Here is a 21,052-nt window from a genome sequence, read left to right on the forward strand (position 1 = left end):
CCAGAAGACATCTGAGACTGATACTTGGATACATGTGGATGTGCAGCATATCCACGGCAGATTTGCACAAGAATCAGCCCCATTGTATTTCATCAGGGCTAATTCCTCATCATTTCTAACCTAAATAATGCGACTTATTCCCGAAAATTCTGAACGGTATTGCAGAAACTCCATTTAAATGCGAGGGGGTTTGTCATCAGACATAGATTTCTACATGAAATCCATGTCAAAATCTGGGTCAAATCTAGTGTGAATGGGAACTTATATAGTGATATTTTTCGTGAATGTAGTGTAGAGGATGATGACATTTTCCAAAAAATTATATAATGCTACCACATACATTTATTTTCTATATTTTATTTGAATAATATTTTATTGTATTTAATTATTTAAAATGTATGTTTTATTTTTGTAATATTTGTCCTGTTACTCTGAGAAGTTAAAATAATAATGGTAAAGAAACATTTTTGTAAAAAGTAATGGATTCCGTAATTGACGTATGATAACTTCAGCACAAAGGTTTTTTTTCAGTGGCAGCTTGTGCACAACTTACTTTTCTCATTGATGTGTTTTTGTTTGTCATATCAAATCCCATGAGAGTTCCCGGCACTGGCTCCAGCAACAGTTTGTTCCAAACGCTTAGCAGTGGAGTACCCATTTAAAGGGGTACTCCGCACCTAAGATAGAGAAGGATAGGGCATAGGGGAAAACATGTCTGATCACGGGAGGTCCGGCACGGGGACCCCCACGATTTCTGTGCTGGTGCTGCGGCGTTCATGAACACTGAAGCCTGGGGTCACGCCCCCTCCATTTACGTCTATGGAAGGGGGTGTGATAGCTGTGTTCTAGCCATCACGCCCCCTCCTATAGACGAGACTGGAGGTGGCATGGCGTGACGTCCCGAACATGGAGCCCAAGGCTTCCATGTTTATGAATGCTGCAGTGCCGGCCAGGAGATTGCTGCCGGACCCCCTGCGATCAGACATGTTAGCATTATCAATCCAGTAGAAGATTACATAAAAGAAGCCATATAGCTTAACCCCAAGATAAATGGTAAAACTATCAGGATGGAATTAGACGCCAGTTCTGTGGTATCAATCGTGTCACGATGGGACTTTACATTTTCAAGATTCTCAACCTAAACCAAAAAAAAAAAGAAGGTGAAGTTAGATTGGATCGCTATAAATGAGAAACCCCCAATATCCAAAACTGATGAAACTGGACTAAAAAATTGTTAAATGAATCAGCAAATTGTATTGGGAATAAATATATTCAAGGCCGTATAGTGGTATAAGAGAACAGTATTCCCAAGTTCCATAACACCAGGCCTGTCCCATATTCGCCACAAGGTGGGAAATGAGTTTTATTCAGAAGGTATTATGTCCAAGGATGACTGGAGCCTATGGGTAACTCTTGTTGTTCCAATAAGAAAGATGGCGGAATCTGTGTCTGTGGGGGTTTAAAAGTCACTATAAATCCTGTGTTAAAAACCAGAACCCTATCCACTACAGAAATCGTAAATATTTTTTCGTTAGTAAGTTTTCCTTGTGATCCATGTGAAGCTTACTGACATGGAAGAAGATTCCAAGGTATTCCTCACAGTAAATACAAGGGATTATATGGCTATAACAGACTGGTGTTTGGAGCGGCATCTGCCCCAGCGTTCTGGCAAAAAATCACGGATTGAGTGTTACCAGGCTGTCCAGGGACTTTATGGTGACATTAATGTTAGAGGAGAAACTGATGAGCGACATTTATAAGGCCTAAAAATGATCTTATAGCCATGGACTATGGAAAAATGTGAATCCTCTAAAACAAGTGTTTCTTTCTGTCGGCACACTATTGATGCACAAGGTGTGGAGAAGATGCAAACAGTAATGAACACACCAAGACCACAAAATGTGTCACAACTACAATCCTTTTTAGTGTTTATAAACTACCACAATCGGTTCTCACCGGACCTAGCTACTGTTATCAATGATGTACCTACCATTTGGCAAACCTGGCCCCTGCTACCTTCTTACTCACCTATCTTGCTATATGGCTACCTACTTACTTAGCTAGCTTCCTACCTGGTTTCCTTCTTACCTAGCTAGCTACTTGCCTGGCTTCCTACGCATATTTACTTATTGGGGGGGGGGGGGGGGTGATCTGCCTATCTATTTATCTATCTATCTACCTGTCTATCTACCTATCTATCTTACATCTATTTAACTATCTATCATCTAGGGGGGAGAGTACAGGGATGGGATTCAAACAAACTGAGAAGAAGTGTGTGGAAGTATTATATTTCAGTTCAGTGTGTTGTAATATTATATACTGGGGCCCAGTGTGTGGCAGTATTAAATAAAGGGGCACAGCATGTGACAGTATTATATTTAGGGGTACAGTGTGTGACATTATATTGAGCACAGTGTTTAGCAATACTTTGTTCAGCAGAATGTGTGTGGCAGTATTATATTAAGGGCCAAAGTATGTTGCAGTAGTCACCGGGACAGTGTATGGCAGTATTGAATTCAGTGGTGCCGTGTGGGTGGAACAGTGTAAACTACTATGAAGAGGTTGTCTTGGTATAGAGGATGAGAATCTGCAAAGGGAACAGCTAATAATGTCCGGACATCAAACCTAACAGAGGAGAGAAACAAGTCATTGTGGTCTTAGAACAAATCAAAAGAAAGTAAAAAGTAACTTGTGGGGGAAGGGGGGTTGAATGATCTACATGTTAGAGATATTATGGTAGTAAAGAGCAAAAACTGGCTAGAGGCTATTTATGGTGGTTTGGAACCCACCTACAAATTGAACAACTGGTACATAACCAGCCAGACAACACCTCTGCGCCCTAGGAATGGGCCACGGCAAAGAATTCATGTTGATCTTTCAGGACCTTTCATATAAACAAACATTCTAGTTTTGGTTGATGCCCATTCCAAATGGCCAGAAGTGTTTCAGATGCCCTCTACCACAGCAGTGCACAAAGATGATGTACAGAGGGGACTTTTTTCTGCAGCAGGTGTCCCTAAAAAGCTTGTCTGTGACAATGGCCACCATGTTGTGTCAGAACAATTCCAAACGTTTTTGAGGCTAAATGGAATACTGTACGACAGACACATCACATCGGCACCATATCATCCAGCTACCAATGGTTTGGCTGAAAGATTTATCAAGAGTATATATCAGGGCTCTGTCTCAGAAACCTACTAACTTTATATTTGCTTATTGGAATGAAAATCCTTCTACTATAAATCAACCTCCAGCAAAACTGTTTCTCGGTCGTTCGTTACGCTAGATCAGATCTTCTTAGACCGGATCTCAGGAGAACTTTACAACAGAAACAACCACAACAAATGGACAGGTCCACTCACAGAAGATTGCTTCGGCTTCATGTAGAAATAACAAAGGACAAAAGTGGCTTCCTGGAAAGATCACGACACAAATTGGCCAACTAACTTACACGGTGGAGGTCTCAACTGGTGTAATCTGGAGATGTCATATCAATTATGCCAAATTCTGAGCCTTCCTCATCTTCTATTCCACTTATGGTACCATCTGCCATGCCTGAGAAGGTACCTGTTGTATCAGGTACTGAATTGCCTTCTGATTTTGCTATAGATAAACGTTTCACGGTCACTATAAGATCAACCTCAGATCAGTCCACGACTAGGAGTCAACACAAAGAGACGTTATCCCGCAAGATTGAGGTGTCCACCCAATTATTTAGATTTACAAAAAAGTGGACTTATACTGTAGTGTGAAGGAGTGTGATATATGTAATGTATGTAAAGTGCGATTCAAGTGTGATTCAAGTGAGAAGCAAGTAGATCAAATTACAAATGGTGGATGTGTGGCTTGTGTTTCTCTTTTTGTGTTGCTCAAGTGTGTACATAGTGACAGACCATGTGACTGCTATGGGACCCTTGAATATCCTAGTTGGTCCTATTCCTTTTATTGGTGAGAAACTGTGCAGAAATCCTCTCTTCAGGGAACTTAAATCGAGGGGGGTATTGACCAATGGGTCATGGAAAATAGGAGCAAATAAACACCAGACCCTTTTATCCTTGAGGGCAAAATCGAATGTTATAATTGGAGGCCCTGTGCCATTATAAACGTTAGTGCAGTGATTGATTTAGAATCCTGATCCATGTTTCTTGTTGATTTTTTTTTGCCTTGTTGTGCTTTTGCCTTGTTCATTTACAGTCGATAAGAATCAGCTCAGATCCCTCAGCTGGGTCCTATAATATAAAGCAACAGGATCATTTATTTATAATGAGAATGGAGTAAATGGTCACACCAGTCATGTAGAAGTAACGATGGGAAAAGGTTATGGAGAAAACCATTCAGGAAAACCCTTAAAGGGGTACTCCACTGGCCAGCATTCGGAAGTAAATGTTCTGAACGCTGTTTTCACACTGCAGGGGTCTGTCATGCCCCTTGTGACATCACAGCCACGCCCCCTCAATGCAAGTCTATGGGAGGATGTGACATCATGGCCATGCCCCCTCAATGCAAGTTTATGTGAGGGGGCGTGATGGCCGTCAGGCCCCATCCCATAGACTTGTATTGAGGGGGTGTGGGCGTGATGTCACGAGGGGCGTGGCCAACCCCGCATCACGAAAACAGCGTTCCAAACGCTGGCCAGTGGAGTACCCCTTTAAAATCTTCACATTGTAGTAAACTAGAAAAATAAATAGGTTGTCCATCCTCTTAATCAAAAAAGGAAACATGGTAGAAGTAATTATACTCTTCTTACTAATTCCCAACCAATGTGATGCTTACCTGTCCTGCTGGTCTCTGTATTACTGTCACCTCTCGACATGGACATGAGACTGCTGCAGCTACTCATAATATAATTTTCAATATAGTATAATACTCAATATAATATTTGTAAATGTAATTCTCAATTTAATTCATATTTAATTGTAGATTTACGTTCAAGTAACTTCTATTAATGAAAAACAAGTCCCATTGGAAATGGAAGACGGCCATGTCAGGCTATAAACTTCTCTTTCCTTGGTTATTCAGAGAAAATGTACAATTACATGCAGGTCTTTAAATGAGTTAGGCTGGGTTCCCGTTACGATTGTGCCATCCTTGGAACGCATGCATCTGACAACTATAAAAATGTGATTCTGAAGTAGGCATGAGCTCCAAGGATGGCACAATCATAAGGTGAACCCAGCCTAACTCATTTAAAGACCGGCATGTAATGGTACATTTTCTCTGAACAACTAACGGAAAGAGAAGTAACTTAACGTAGTTAAGTAGTGACTATGTTGGAGTAATTTTCCAAATTTATACGTGTTTCTGCTTTGACCCTTAAAGGGGTACACCACTGGCCAGCGTTCGGAACATTTAGTTCCGAACGCAGTGTGCGCTCTGCGGGGGTTGGCCACACCCCCTTGTGCTGTCACACCAAGTCTCCTCAATGCAAGTCTATTGGAGGGGATGTGGTGGCCGCCACGCTCCCTCCCATAGACTTGCATTGAGGAAGTGTGACGTGACGGCACAAGGGGGCATGGCCAACCCCCGCAGCGCGCACGCTGCATTCGGAACTAAATGTTCGAACGCTGGCCAGTGGAGCACCAAGCACAAACACGTATACATTCGGCAAATTACTCCAACATAATCACTACTTAACTACGTTTGGCCATTGAAGTCAGTGGGGCTTTTGAGTTCATACAAGTCAATACATGTACGTGTTTGGAAATGACCCGAACATACTCACTACTCAACTATGTTTGGGCCATTAAAGTCAGTGGGACCTCCATTCACTTCAACATCTCAATTTGACAGTTTCCCGAGATAAACTCTACATGGCACAGAGTGCATAGTTATGATGTGATCAAGCCCTCACTGACCTTGTTATGTCTTAGTTGACCAGGTCCACTCTTGCAGGGCAGATCTCCATTCTGGGTAATAGATCTCCATTCTGGCTCTACTATAGAACCTCCTCTTGTTCTAACAAAGCAAATAGGTAAGGTGACCGAATAGGACAACACCTTTGAAGAGTTTCTCTGGTTTAGGAAACAAATTCTTAGTAAATTGTGGGGTGCTGGTGATGAGGGTTCCATAAATTAGGCACTTTAACCAGGGAGCTGCTGCTAAGAATGTCTCATTCTGTGTATTATATGGACAGTACTTTAACACATTTTGATCCTGTGTTGTAGTTTAAGACATAATAGCATATTCTACAGAGACTTGGTGGAAGTGCCACATTCTCAACGGAAAAGCTATGCCTGACTCCACCACCTACAGTATCTGCCTATACCATTTCTCCAACTATAGATTTTCTGTGTAATTGTAACTTGGAAGCACCCAATACAGCAAATTTTTCAGCTGTATTGACCACTCTAGGCCCACCCTTCAAACCAACCTTTATTAATCCCTCCAAGCCTATAACCTGGGCCAATAACCCCAGTATTTTACCAAATTCTCCCATCTCATAATCAACATTTTTGCCATAATAGCTCGCTATTCCAGGCTTGTAAGAGGCAAAATTAGGAAACGGGGTGACTATAGGCATTGTGGTGTGATCTGTTTCCACCACATGGGACATTTTCTACAGACAAATATGGCAGCATATCAACATATAAAATATGATTTCGCAGCCGAAATAGCATCACTATAGATTGATAACATGACAGTAGCATACAGATAGCACATAATGGTGCTACAGAGTGTTTAAATAATAGATCAACACACAATATAAACAACAGTGCCATACTGTACACACATACTCCTATACAACTGACCTTCAAGGGGTACTTCACTGCCCCAGTGTTCGTAACCAAAGTTACGAACGCTGGTTGTGGGCTGCGGGGGTCGTGATGTCATGGCCACACCCCTTGAGACATCACTTCACACCCCCTCAATGCAAGTCTATGGGAGGGGTGTGGCGTACACCCCTCCCATAGACTTGCATCGAGGGTGCTTGACATGATATCACGAGGGGCAAGGCCATGACATCACATACACTGCAGCCTGAAACCGGCATTGGGAGCTAAATGTTCTGAACGCTGGGGCAGTGGAATACCTCTTTAACATGTCCAACACAAATATTCTCACGTTAGTAGGCCAAGCAGCAATGGCATCAAATTTAAGAAGATGGTGTCTCCTCTTCTCATGAAACCCTAAACATAAATGGGTGTTTTTAGGTGGTCTTGGATATATAGGTCAGTTGGTGAAGACCCAAAGATGATTGAGACACTTGTGCAGTTTTTGGCCCCTTTTATAATCTAAATCTAATGTGTACAGATCACCCATATGGTGAGTTGTAAGATAGTTTGCTTCTACTTTTTTCTTTCGTCTTGATGTTTGCATATCCTTATCTCAATGCGGCAAACTCATCTTTGGTTTCCTGCCATACTGTGAAGAATGTAGACTGGTTTGGGTTCTGTTTGTTTATTGGTTTCCACTTTGTCACCCAGGTAATATTCTGGATCACTTTTCTGTTTGTGTGTTCTTGTCCCATTGGGGTTTACTCATTACTTCTTCTTATTACTTCTTACACAGGTTGTTAACAATTACGTGGATGGAAACCAGCCCATCAAACAAACCGGTATGCATTTTGGGGACGGTAAAAGAAAAGTGGACTATGTTCTGGCCTATTATTACAGGCACCGTTCTTCCCAACAGAATGGTTCTCCCACAAATCCCAGACCTCCCGCAGTTATAGTTTCCAATGGGAATTCAGTGACCCCAGAAGAAATTGGCAAAACACCCCCTGAACAGCCTCTTCCGGGGGAATTACACAACCAGCAACAGAAAGTACAAGAACACAACCAACTAAAGCAACAGAAGCATGACCACCAACATTCTCAGAATGGAAACTCATCATGTCATCCACATGAAGTGGTTGTGGTGGAGATGAGCCACCATGATGCCCTTGAGGAAGAGAAAAAAATACAGCGAGAGGAGTTTGAGCATAACCTCATTGAAGCTGGACTGGAAATGGAAAAAGACCCTGAGGTAAGTAGGGTCTTTTTGCAAAAAAAAAAAACATTTTGGCTACACAAGTGGAGAATTTATGTAACATTTATGTATTTGTTGTTTTGTTGTGAATCCAACCTTTTTGTGAACATCAAACCCTTGGTTCTTTGGTGGTCACCAAACATCAGCCTTTTCATATTACTCATTGGGCCACACTGTGTTTTTGATGTCAAGAATAGCATAGCCTGGAAACACTTAATTCTGGAAGTAAACCATTGGGACCCATTATACGTTAATGGAATCTGTCAAGATTTGAGGTTTGCGCAATAAATTATCCAACATATTGGCCATAGACCATAATAGTAGTGTAGACTAATGCATTTTCACTTCGTTCTTCTTCGATCTGTTTTTGGATAAAAAAATCTTATAGTTAAAGGAGTAGTACAGAGAAAAATAACTTATCCCCTATTCAAAGGATAGGGGATAAGGTATAGATGGTGGGGGATCTGAGCGCTGGGACCCCCTGTGATCTCCTGAATGGGGCCCCGGCATTTTGCCTAAAGTGGTCGTTCCGACCACCTCAGGAAGCTGAGGCCAACACACCCCCTCCATGTATCTCTATGGGATACATGGAGATGTCGTGTTGGCCGTTGCTCCATGTGGTGGTCGGCACGTCCCCTTCCAGCAGACTGCCAGGGCCCCGTTCAGGAGATCACTGGAGGTCTCAGCGCTTAGATACCCACGATCTATAACTATTCACCTATCCAAAGGATTTTGGATAAGTTATTTTTCACTACAGAACTCCTTTAAAGAGTTATTTCCATCTCTTTTATGACTAACCAGGGTGTAAAGGTAATAGTCCCCAATTCTGAAGTAGTATCTGGGTACCTAAAGGGCCATTTCCATATAGATCCACAGGATATACCATAAATGTCTATGTTCTTCACCTATGTTGAAGTTGGGGGTCCACCAGTGGTCATCCTATCTGATGAGCTAGCCATGGGATACTTCGTCTGTTCACTTGTGCGTGAAAAATCCCTTCCTCGATAGAACAATATGGAGAGAGAAATGCACATATGTGGCTTCATCAGGCAGGAACACTTTGTGTAATGTTTGGGTTCCAGAGGTGGAACCTACACCTGTGACATTTTTTTGGCATGTTCTGGGGATAAACCATAAATGACTGAGGTGGAAATACTTCTTGAATTACCCAGATACCTTTTCACACACTGATGAGGAATACTCATGGTTCATACCAATAATACTGTGGTGTTTCGTGATATGTGGAATCATGTTATGAAGTTTTTCATGATTGTTTATGTTCTTAAAACCACAAAAACAACTATGAACCTCATACTGTCGCTATACGTAATTGTCCAATGGATATAATGTGAATGTATATTGGATGAGAGTAAGTCTTTGATTGGTGTCCATGGTTTTTAGGTTCCCTTAGGGTTGTCAGCAGAACAAATATTTGGATAGTGTTGCCTTATCCATTGTTTGTGGTTTAGAAATCAGAAAATGTAAAAATGTTATGCACAGCAATGCTTTTATTTACAACTTTGATGTCTTTATCTAAATGATGACTTTTTACCATATGGTGACATTTTGCAATCATTTAATTTCCATAAAGGGTGACCATATTGGGTCTTGTACTTACCTTATTGGGTCTAGTGACTGTAACGCTGCTGGATGTGGATCCTCTAACCTGTGTGGGAGATGACATGGGTCGTATCAGGGAGCGGAGTCTAAGGTGCCGCTGGTATTCACCAGCACCTGCAAGGATAGGCTTGCTGCCGCAGGTGACACCCAGGTCGCTACCCCTGTCACAACTCGACCACACAGGTAACTGGGTAAGACAAGGTACAGAAGGATGACACAGAGGTGTAGTCGGACTTAGCAGAAGGTCAAAGCAGGCGGCAAAGGTGCGTAGTCAAATAACGTAGCGGAAGGGTCAAAATACACGGGCAAGGCAAACAGACATTTGGGAACGTTTAATCTCAGGCTAGGGGCACTGAAGATCCAGCAGGCAAGTGTGGGAGGTGGAGGAACTTATAACTGAGCCACAGGTGTTACTTAATTATTGGGCATACTGGCCTTTTAAATCTCCGAACTCCAGCACGCGCGCCCTAGGGGAACGGGGACATGTGCGCCGGAGCAGAGAGACAGAGGAGGAGGCAGGAGGAGCATGAGGTGAGTGACGGGATGGGATTCGCATGCGGGCACGTCAAGCGATGCAAATCCCAGCCCCACCAGCAGCAGAAGGAAATGGGGCCATAGCGGAAGCAGGTGAGAAGCGGGACGCGATTTACATGCGAGCGCGTCCTGCGATGCGAACTGTGGCCTGGACGGGAGAGCGGGGAGATGAGCGCTCACGGTCGGAGAGCCGGACCGGAGTGCTCACCGTAAAAGTCACACTATGAACAATTAGGGAAATTGGGCCACTTTTGTTGACCTCCTAATAATATAACTATCTATCTATCTATCTATTTATCTATCTATCTCTCCTGTCTATCTCCTATCTATCTATCTAGCAAAAAAGTAGAAATGGATCAGCACAACCAAAACAAGGGAAATAGATGTGGGTGCCAGCGGTCCGTTGTCCCAGGTAACGGGTCAAAAGTAGACAGCAAATATCTATCTATCTATCTATCTATCCCATATCTATCTATCTATACCGTATGTATATATCTCATATCTATCTATCTATCTATCTATCTATCTATCTATCCCATATCTATCTATCCCATATCTATCTATCCCATATCTATCTATCTATCTTTCTCCTATCTATCTATCTCATATCTATCTATCTAAATACCAAACAAATTGCTCCAACGGCACTATAAGTAGTTTAAACGTTTCAACGTTTCAGCAGCATCTCACCGCCTTTCTCAACCATGCTTGAGAAAGTCGGCGAGATGCCGCTGAAACGTTGCATCCACTGCTGACCATGGGTCAATAAACACTGTTTTTGCTTTAAACTACTAGGAGTGCCATTGGAGCAATTTGTTTGGTATTTGGATGTCTATACCTGATCTGCGACTGGCACCAGGTTATCTCATATCTATATATCTATCATATCTATCTATCCATCTATCTATCTCATATCTATCATAAACAACATTAAATTTCTTTTTTTAATAACTACTATAAATAGGTTTAGTGTGATTGTCCAAGCAGTTGTGCTATCTCCTCAGGTCTCATATTTCCGTGTGGTCCTATAATCTCTAGATATGCCCATGTGACATCATTATGTCTTCCTCTAGCCCTCCTGTCCCACAGGAACCCAATGCAGTTATACATTCTTCACGAGAGGAAGAAACCTTTATAAAGGACCAAAGTGAATCTCTTTATTTCTCCAAAACAGTTTTAATCATTATAGAAAAGACCATAGGAAGGGCAGAGGCGCCTTTGGTTGGGGGAGAACCTTTTTACCCTCCATCTGTAGAATATCTCCCATACCGGTTCTTTGCCGAGCTGTAAATATGTTACATGTACTGTGCAGTCTTGGGCGTCCATTGGGAGTGCTTGCATCATAACGCAGCCTGCTGGGTCCCATCTGCACAGGCAGCCACCTCTGCTTATTGATTCACTTAATCACATGACCGCACTGTTATTTCCACAACAAAACAAAAAGATGCACGTTACATATGTGTTATTATGATGTGGATGTCGTCTTTTATTATCATTGACTATGGGGGGCCTAATGTTATCCTCAAAACTGCTGTGGAACCGAAGAGCAAGAGCACAGCTTAGCATGACATATGCAACAGGTACAACTCTAAGACTGCGTTCCCATCATGATTAGTGCCTCGGAGGCAGGGATACATCAGCAGAAGCTCAAAATTGACTGCCAACTGATCAGCATGGCCCCCATTGAAACCAATGACCCAAAGGTCGTTATCTAGTGACTAAGAGCCAAAAATAACCCAAATGTAGTCACTACATTGGGTCATTGGTTTGCCGATTTGAGCACGGATATGTCGGAAGCCAATTTTGAGCTTTTGCCATTGCACCCCTGCCTTGGAGGCACTAATCATGATATTAAGGCCCCCTAACGCAACGTTTACCTATAAAAAGTGGCCTATGTTCAGGGCATATGTCAGCACACTGGCAGAACGGTATGTCAACATATACCGTGGCAAAACAGGACTAAGGCCTATAAATCGAGTGGGCACAATGTAGTCTACTAGTGACCACGTTCGGTCCATTTCAAAGCCTATACTGTTTTTGTTTATTGAAATACAGAAGTTATTTGGGTGGCTCACGCTATAATTACTATAATATATACCGAGGTAACTGTGTTGCCCGATACCCTATGTGCCAAAAATACAAATAAATTTAATAAAAATTGAAAACTGACCTACTAGGTATATTTTCTAATTGAGACTCTAAAAACAATAAAATAAAAAATAAAAATAAAATAGTTGCTATGAAAATAGTGTAAAAATAAAAATAAAAAATATTCTAATTGAGACTCTAAAAACATTAATAATAATTTTGAATAATATCAACAATTTTTTTTATTTTTTCAGAGTCTCAATTAGAATAATTATACCTAGTAGGTCTGTTTTCAAGGTTTATTTAATTTAATTGTTTTTGTTTATAATGGGACTCCAAAGAGCAGGTGGCCGTGTGTTGCAGTCTCACGAAAATACAATACAGTGGCACCTTAAAGGGGTACTGCACCGCTCAGTGTTTGGAACAAACTGTTCCGAACGCTGGAGCCGGCTCCGGGAGCTTGTGGCATTATAGCCCCACCCCCTCAATGCAAGTCTATGGGAGGGGGTGTGACGTCACCAGCTCCCAAATGCTGAACAGTTCCAAACGCTGAGCAGCGGAGTACCCCTTAAGTTACAATATGAATTGGTTCCAGGACGACCAAGAGCTGCTACAAATCTTTTTGCACATAGAGGACAGGGGCTTCTTTAGAGTTCTTAAGAACAGTACAATAACCCTCGACATGCGATGGCCCCGACATATGATCAAATCGACATACGATGGCCTCTCAGAGGCCATTGCATGTCGATGTCAGCATCGACATACGATGCTTTTATATGTCGGGGCCATCACATTAACTGCTATCCGACAGCGCAAAATGCTTAAGCTGCTGTCGGATAGCAGTTTAAGTATCCCGGACAGGTTTGCTTACCTATCCCCGCTGCTCCCGGTCCACTTCGCGATCCTCCGGCGTCTTCTGTATCTTCTCCAGGGTCCGGGCCTCGCTTTCCGTCGTCGTTATTACGTCGCTTTGCACGCCGTGCCGGCGCAGCAGCGTAATAACGTCACCAGAAAGCGAGGCCCGGACCCTGCAGAAGAAGCAAAAGAAGCCGGAGGATCCCGAAGAAGATGCCGGAGCAGCGGCACAGCATCAGGAGCCCCTGGGACTGCATCGGGAGCGGTGAGGACGCGGTCCGGAGCGGCGGGGACAGGTGAGTATAACTTCCTATACTTTACATTGCACGAATCCCTCAACTGTATGCTAAAAAACACATGAAATGGTGTCCAAGGGAGCAGATCCTCCTCACACAAGTAAAGAGCAGTACAGGGCATGTGCCATACTTTCTTGTAGACAGGTGCTACTAGACAGCCTGTCAGTGCATGTACTTCAGTAATACAGGTGTTTAACCAGTAAAATACCCACTCTGGTTGACCTTTAAAGGCATCCAGACTGTCTATGACATAATATTTTGAGTCTGGTTTTTAAGGGGTACTCCGGTGGGGAATTTTTTTTTTTTTTAAATCACCTAGTGCTAGAAAATTCTACAGATTAGTAAATTACTTCTATTAAAAAATATAAATCCTTCTAGTACTTATCAGCTGCTGTATGCTCCACAGGAAGTTGTATGGTTCTTTTCTGTCTGTCCACAGTGCTCTCTACTGACACCTCTGTCCATGTCAGGAACTGTCCAGAGTAGGAGAAAATCCCCATAGCAAACCTCTCCTGCTCTGGATAGTTCCTGACATGGACAGAGGTGTCAGCAGAGAGCACTGTGATAAGACAGAAAATAAATTCAAAATGAAAAGAACTTCCTCTGGAGCATACAGAAGTTGATAAGTACTGGATTAAGATTTTTAAATAGAAATAATTTACAATTCTGTTTGGCAGCAGTTGATTTGAAAAAGTTTAATGGACAAGAAAAGAACATTGTATGTTGAGAACAATAAAACCTGAGGCTGTTGTAACTTGAGGGATCACTGTGTACACTTCGAAATGGACAAAACTTAGTCACCAGTAGACTCATCACTGGAATTTTGTGGTATACAGTACATTGGCCAACGTATAACATGAAAGTAGGATATTCTTCAGATGCGAACGTTGCCGTCAGGGGCTGCAAACTCAACGGTTGCCAAAGGTTAAAGAAAAGCTGATCTATCAACCCTTCTATCCACCGATCATTCTCGTCTATCTATCTAACGACCTATCTTTAGCAAGCCCCCATAGCAATCCCACTTCAGAGGTATACAGCGCTTATGGTCACTTGGTCTGTACACAATCCTCCGGGGTGCTCAATCCAGATACAAGCAAGACATACGAGCTGAAAGAATGACGATGATACTCACCGGTGATGATGAAACGATGACTCTTTATTTGTGACAACCGGCAGACTACAGCATACGGATGAGGGATGCCGCGAGCGTGATAGCTATTTCATGCGCTAGGCGCACTTCTTCAGACCACTCCATAGTGGTCTGACGAAGTGCGCCTAGCGAACAAAATAGCTATCACGCTCGCGGCATCCCTCATCCCTATGCTGTAGTCTGCCGGTTGTCACCAATATAGAGTTACAGTTTCATCATCACCGGTCAGTGCCATCATCATTCTTTCAGCTCATATCTTTTTAATCTGTGGTGTTCTTGAAGTTCTTAAAGGGGTACTCTGCTCCTACATATCTTATCCCCTATCCAAAGGATAGGGGATAAGATGCCTGACCATGGGGGTCCCGCTGCTGGGAACCTACGTGATCTCTCCTGTAGCACCCCCTGTCATCTGGTGCACGGAGTGAGCTTCGCTCAGTGCCTGATGACTGGCGATGCAGGGGCCAGAAGATAGTGATGTCACAGCCCAGCCTTCTCCCATAGACTTGCATTAAGGGGGCAGGGCATGATGTCACCATGGGCAGGGCCCCTGCATCGCCAGTCATCTGACACGGAGTGAAGCTCGTTCCGTGCACCAGATGACAGGGGTTGCTGCAGGAGAGATCGCGGGGGTTCCCAGGGGCGGGACCCCTGAGATCACACATCTTATATGATAAGATGTCTAGGGGTGGAGTACCCCTTTAAAAAAACAGAGATTAACCATGGTGACTTAATTCACTGCTAAGTTTACCGTGAGCATTTGTGCCCAGCTAGACCATTCCCATTAAATAAAATATTTCATGGCAGCTCTACAGAACATCTCTCAGTTATAGCTCCTAGAGGGTAGTCCCAAGCAATCTTTTAGGCATCTATAGCACATGGACAATGTTGTCCTCTTGCAACAACCCCTTTAATGTGCATTTCTTCCCTAAAATTCCAGAAGCTGCTCACCTCCATCAAGTTCTAAATCTGTGAAGCCCGTAATGGCAGCCATTGTGATCACCACGCAGTTGGGTGTACAATTTTTGCTGACAATTTTCTGTATTGTCAGCAGTGTTACTAGGCATTGGTATTTATCCTTCTTCCTTGATCCCTTAGAGCCAAAAGGGCCACCACTTGCTAAGCTCCTGGGTCACGAAGACACTTAATCTGTAGCGCTAATGATGCAGATCTTGTTTTGTTCCATCCTTGGAGAAGTTGGAGGCTAAAGTCTCATTAATCCTACTGCCTGCCATTTCCTTTGCTTACTAGGAAGTCTGCTTTCCATCTTTAATGGAGAATGGTCTCTGCCCTCATGAGGATTTCGATACAAAGAATTAAAACTTTTAGAAAACTATTTTTCCAAGCTACACGTGAACAAAAAAAAGCAAAATCATAATGGGGGACCAGTGGGTGTTTCTGCCTCAGATTAGTAAATATGGGCATAGGGAAGTATCTGTTCCTGTTCATGCACTTTAGAAGAACATCTCTGTGTCCCCATTGAGCAGGAAGCAGAATTGGCCTACGCAGGTTCTCATTGTTCATTTGGTCAGTCTACCTGAATTGGGTTATTCTCTACTTTGGCCACATATGAGCTGTAGGACTCATAAAAAGCATACTTTAGCCAAGCTTGTAGTTTTGTTAGATCCTTCTCTTAGGGTTAAAGAGGTTGTCCGACAATACATTTTTAATACATTTGCCCAAACTGTCTCATAGAAAAGAAAAATTTCTGCATTTACCTTCCTCGCTCCCCCGCAGTCTCTGTTATCACAGCAAAATGAAAAGAAGAACAGCAGCCGGCACTCACCAATCAGGAGACTTTATTTTCTTGTGTGGTGCATAGATCAGGTAGCAGTGGGCAGGGGTCGGAGGCAGGGGTATCGGCTTGTGGAAGCGCCTTACATGCGCGAAACAGATCTGTGTATTTTTTCAAGCCCCATACACCATAGGAATGACTTTTGAAATTTTTTTCTATTTTTTTTTTTTTTTTTAAGGTACCAACCAGCCTGCATTGCATTGATATTCATGAAAAGACAAATCTACCGTCCTCCCTTTAGGTGCATGGAGACATATAAAAGTGTAAAAAAAAAAAAGTTGAAAAAAGTAAAAATAAAAAGTAAAAAAAGTGAAAAATTCCCTCCCCCAATAATAATAAAAATTGTCTGTTTTTCCCATTTTACCCCCAAAAATCGTAAAATATATATTTTTTATAAACATATTTGGTATCGCCACGTGCATAAATGGCCAAACTATCAAAATATAATGTTAATGATGCTGTACGGTGAACGGTGTAAACGTAAAAAATAAAAAAGTTCAAAATGCTGCTTTTTAGTCACATTTTATTCAAAAAATTTTTTTTTTGAAAAAATGATCTAAAAGTTTTATATAGGCAAATGAGGTATCAATAAAAAGTACAGATGACGGCATAAAAAATTTGCCCCCTACAGTCCTATATACGAAAAAATTAAAAGTTATAGGTGGTCAAAATAGGGCGATTTTAGAATATTGTATTTGTACAAAAAGTTTTAGATTTTTTTTAAATGGTACAAAAATATAAAAATCATTTTAATCGTATTGATCCACAGAATAAAGAACACATGTCATTTTTACTGTAAATTGTACAGTGTGAAAACAAAACCCTCCAAAATGTGCAAAATTGTGGTTTTCATTTAAATTTCCTCCATAAAAATATTTTTTGGGGGGTTTGCCGTACATTTTATGGTAAAATGAGACGTTTCATTACAAATTACAATTGGGCACACAAAACACAAGCCCTTATATGGGTCTGTAGATGGAAATATAAAAAAGTTATGGATTTTAGAAGGCGAGGAGGAAAAAACACAAAAATAAAAATTGGCCTGGTCCTTAAGGTTAAAATGGGCTTGGTCCTTAAGGGGTTAAAGGGTGTTACATCAACAGCTTTGTGGTGTATGGGGATTTATTTTCTGACAATGTTCCAAGGGAAATAAGTATTTTTCCAGAAGGACGGGATTTACTGTATGTCACATCATCATGTTTGGTGAGTAGAAGGAAACTGGAGGACCCAAAAGAAACCATAAAGAGAACAGACAAGCCAAATGCAGATCTTGCCCCTGGTTGGCTTTGATCCTAGGACCCTAGTGTTAATGGTGTAGTGCTTAAGCAGCTTACCTAGTCTGCCCGTTCTCACTCTTTGCAGCAGCACTTACCAGCAGGATAGTGCTGTAAATTGGCCGGTCAGTAATCCACTCTGTCTAATGATACATGGCTCCTTTGCAGGACCGCTTCCTGGCCGAGATGAAGATCATGTTAAAGGGGTACTCCACCCAAAAACATCTTATCCCCCATCCAAAAGATAGGGGATAAGATGTCTGATTGCAAGGGTCCCGCCACTGGGGACCTCCGCAATCTCTGGTGTGGCACCCCAGTCACTCCGCTCTGTGCCGGATGACTGGCGACTACAGCTGCCACACTCCCTCCAATCATGTCTATGGGTGGAGGCGTGACGGCTACGTAGTAGCCGTCACGCCCCCTCCCATAGACATGAATGGAGGGGGTGGAGAAGGCCAACAGTCAGCACCGAGACTTGTTTTTTAAACAGGGGTTTGACTTAAAATCTTTGGTCCAGAGTGCAAAAACAGGGCTGTGGGTTTTTCATGTAGTAGGGGTACCTTTGAGCTTCCTCTGATACAGGGGTCTGGATTTGACTGGTTGCTACCTTGGTACCCTCTATAGCTTGGTCTCTGTTATTGAGGCTTAGAAATGAAAACTCTCATATGTATGTATGCATTTATTATTTAGAGGAATCAGTCACTAGGACTTAAACCCCAATATAAGGTTCTAGTTTACATTATAAATGTATGCCATGACACCAACAGCACCCAGTAGACCCCACTGACTTTTAATGGGGTCCATTGGGTTTTACAAAGATATATCCATAGTCTAATAGAGATGTTAGTTAAATTTGTACTGATAAGGTTGTCACACCCCATGTTGAAATGATATACTGTACACTTTATTAGTGTTGAGCGGCATAGGCCATATTCGAATTCGCGAATATTCGCAAATATATGGACGAATATTCGCCATATATTCGCTAGATTCGCATATTAGAAATATTTGCGTTTTATTTTTGCACATGCGTAAATTCGCGTATGCGAAACAGCATATGCACAAATTCGCATATACGAATATTAGCATATATAAAAATTAGCATACACGGAAATTCGCATATATAAAAATTTGCATACATGACAATTCGCATCTGCGAATTTTTGTATGCACGTAAATTCGCATATATGAAAATTAACATAGATATACATTAGTATACACGAGAATTCGCATATGCGAAAATTTCACGTATGTAGTTTTATCTCTGCGAAAGTCAGCACATACAAAAATCGCATATGCGAAAATGTACATGTCAAAATATTTCGCATATGTGAAAATATGTATGGATTAATTTTCGTGTATGCGAAAATTAACATATAAAAAACATTCGCATATGCATATGGAAATTTCCGCATATGCAAAAATTCGCTCGTCAGTGTCACACAGTAGTGTTAGAGCCTTCATTACACCACACACGCTGGAAGCAGAGAGGGATGATCACTGTGATGTGTACTGTGATAAAAAAAAAAATTATATGCGATATTCGCGAATAAAATTCCCATTGCGAATATTCGCGAGCAACACTATTTACTATAAGAATATTAGGTTTCCTTTTTATTGGTCAAATTTTCTTAAAATTGTGTAATCAGAACAGATAAGAAGCTTGATGCTTTTTGACCTTTGCGGTCTTAGTCATAAGCGATCACATCAACTCACTGGTGATTAAGACCGCAAAGATCAAAATGCGTCAGGTCTGTACTGATATCTTACTTTCAAGAAAATGTGACCAATCAAGAGGAAACTTTGTCTGTATTATGTTGCAAGACACAGTCAAGACACAGAGTCAGCACCAAACACAGCAGTAACCCCCAATGTTAGCTGTCATGCCCACCCAGAGCTATGTGCTTCTATTCCCATTGAAAAGCCACCATTCTCCTCAGTGGCAGCTATGGTTCACCAATAACAGATTGCTTCTCGGCCTTTTGGCTAAGATCAAGTGTAGTATCTCTTCTTATCAGTGTTCATTTCAGTGTTGGATCGGGCATCACTGATGTAGGACTGGTGAGGAGGGGTGCTGCATGGAGGGGACAGATTTATCAGGGCTGGTTTTGAGGAATCAGCTCAACGGCTGCCCCGAGGTGACTCGTTCCCTCCGGGTCTTGCTGGGTGGGTCGAGAGCCGAGGTACTTTAGTGCCTCGGGGAGTGGTGACCATGAGGTGCTGAAACTCACTGGGTGTACTGGCACCATTAACTATTCACCTTGTGGCAATCACCTCTTGATTCCCTGCCTTCTGGCTAGGATCAGAGAAATTTTTTTATAGATCCGGCCGGATGTCCGGGCAGTATACCTGTGCACATTCACTTATATATTTCTTTTGGTCACTGTGTCACTTTTTGCATGTTGTGTGTCCACAGGATTGTTAGGATGTGGTAGCCCTTCCGGGTGTGTGTGGCCATTAGGTTCCACACCTCCCTGCAAAAACTCCCGGTACTCCTGCATGGACAGGGTACCTTGGCTAATGCCAAGGGGAATGTCGGGAGCATTTGTGGCCCCTGAGTAGCTTCAGCGAAAAGGGACATTGAACCTGGAATCTCGCAGGTACCTTTTGGCCCAGAGGCGAAGGGTAAGGTTTGTTGGGGGACCTCTCTCATATCGGAGAAGGACTTTTGATAGACCGCATCCTTTTTGCACGTTTTTTTAGTGTAACACGTTTGCACTTTTTCTTCCACTTTGGGTGATTCGAGAGCACGTTCCTCGGCTCTTAGATAAAAAAAAATATTACAGATTGCCACCTTTGACCTCTTTTTTCTCTCTGTTTTTATGTGTAGTCATCCATCTGAATATTGTACCTATATAAAATGGCTGTCTTAGATAATGCCCAATTCCACAATCTGATTGTCCATACCTTGTTCTTACTTTGTTAAACAATTTTTCAAGATTTAAAATTTTATGTAAGAGGCAGACGTATCCTTAATATCTGCTGCATTTTATTATTTCAAAATTTTCTCTGGATGTGAATTTTCTCCCAGAATTCCCAGAGCTCGCGGAGATTCTTTAGTTGTTGTCTTCAGAGCCTATGGGAAGGAGATTCCAATGCTCCTGGGATACCAAGCTGGAGTTTATCAGAAGACAGAGCTGTTACCAGGCAATCCGGCCTACAATAAAATGTGACTTTATTATAGTATACGCTTATTATAATATCTATAGAACATTGTTTTAATGATATTGTTTCGTGGTTAGCACTTAGCATTGCACATTAGCATTGAATCACCGGAGTCCTACCAAGAGCAGCATCTGCATAAACTTTGCATGTGTTCTCAATCTTGCATATGGTTATAATAGGAAGTCTGGTTTAGGCAATGCCTGTCCAAATGCCCATTTGGCATATGGATGTACCGTATATACTCGAGTATAAGCCGACCCGAGTATAAGCCGAGGCCCCTAATTTAAACCCAAAATCCCAGGAAAAGTTA

The 21,052-nt window shown here is 42.1% G+C and overlaps 1 protein-coding gene, 1 long non-coding RNA gene and 1 pseudogene across 3 annotated transcripts in view; 2 read left to right on the plus strand and 1 right to left on the minus strand.

The window, feature by feature from the left end:
- ANO2 (anoctamin 2) overlaps positions 1–21,052 on the plus strand; it is a 233,914-nt gene that overhangs the window by 19,111 nt on the left and 193,751 nt on the right. For both annotated transcript variants that reach the window (XM_056517209.1, XM_056517211.1), the window contains exon 3: positions 7,510–7,965. In XM_056517209.1, the coding sequence (XP_056373184.1) occupies positions 7,558–7,965 (408 nt within the window). In that variant the 5' untranslated portion in view covers positions 7,510–7,557. The remainder of the gene's footprint in view (positions 1–7,509; positions 7,966–21,052) is intronic.
- Positions 19,544–19,675, plus strand: LOC130267892 (U2 spliceosomal RNA; annotated as a pseudogene).
- LOC130267419 (uncharacterized) overlaps positions 20,486–21,052 on the minus strand; it is a 29,253-nt gene continuing 28,686 nt past the window's right edge. Inside the window, exon 3 of the long non-coding RNA XR_008843181.1 lies at positions 20,486–20,734. This is a non-coding gene — a long non-coding RNA (uncharacterized LOC130267419). The remainder of the gene's footprint in view (positions 20,735–21,052) is intronic.

The sequence above is a fragment of the Hyla sarda genome, chromosome 4 (genome assembly GCF_029499605.1).
Source record: "Hyla sarda isolate aHylSar1 chromosome 4, aHylSar1.hap1, whole genome shotgun sequence".
Lineage (NCBI taxonomy): Eukaryota > Metazoa > Chordata > Amphibia > Anura > Hylidae > Hyla > Hyla sarda.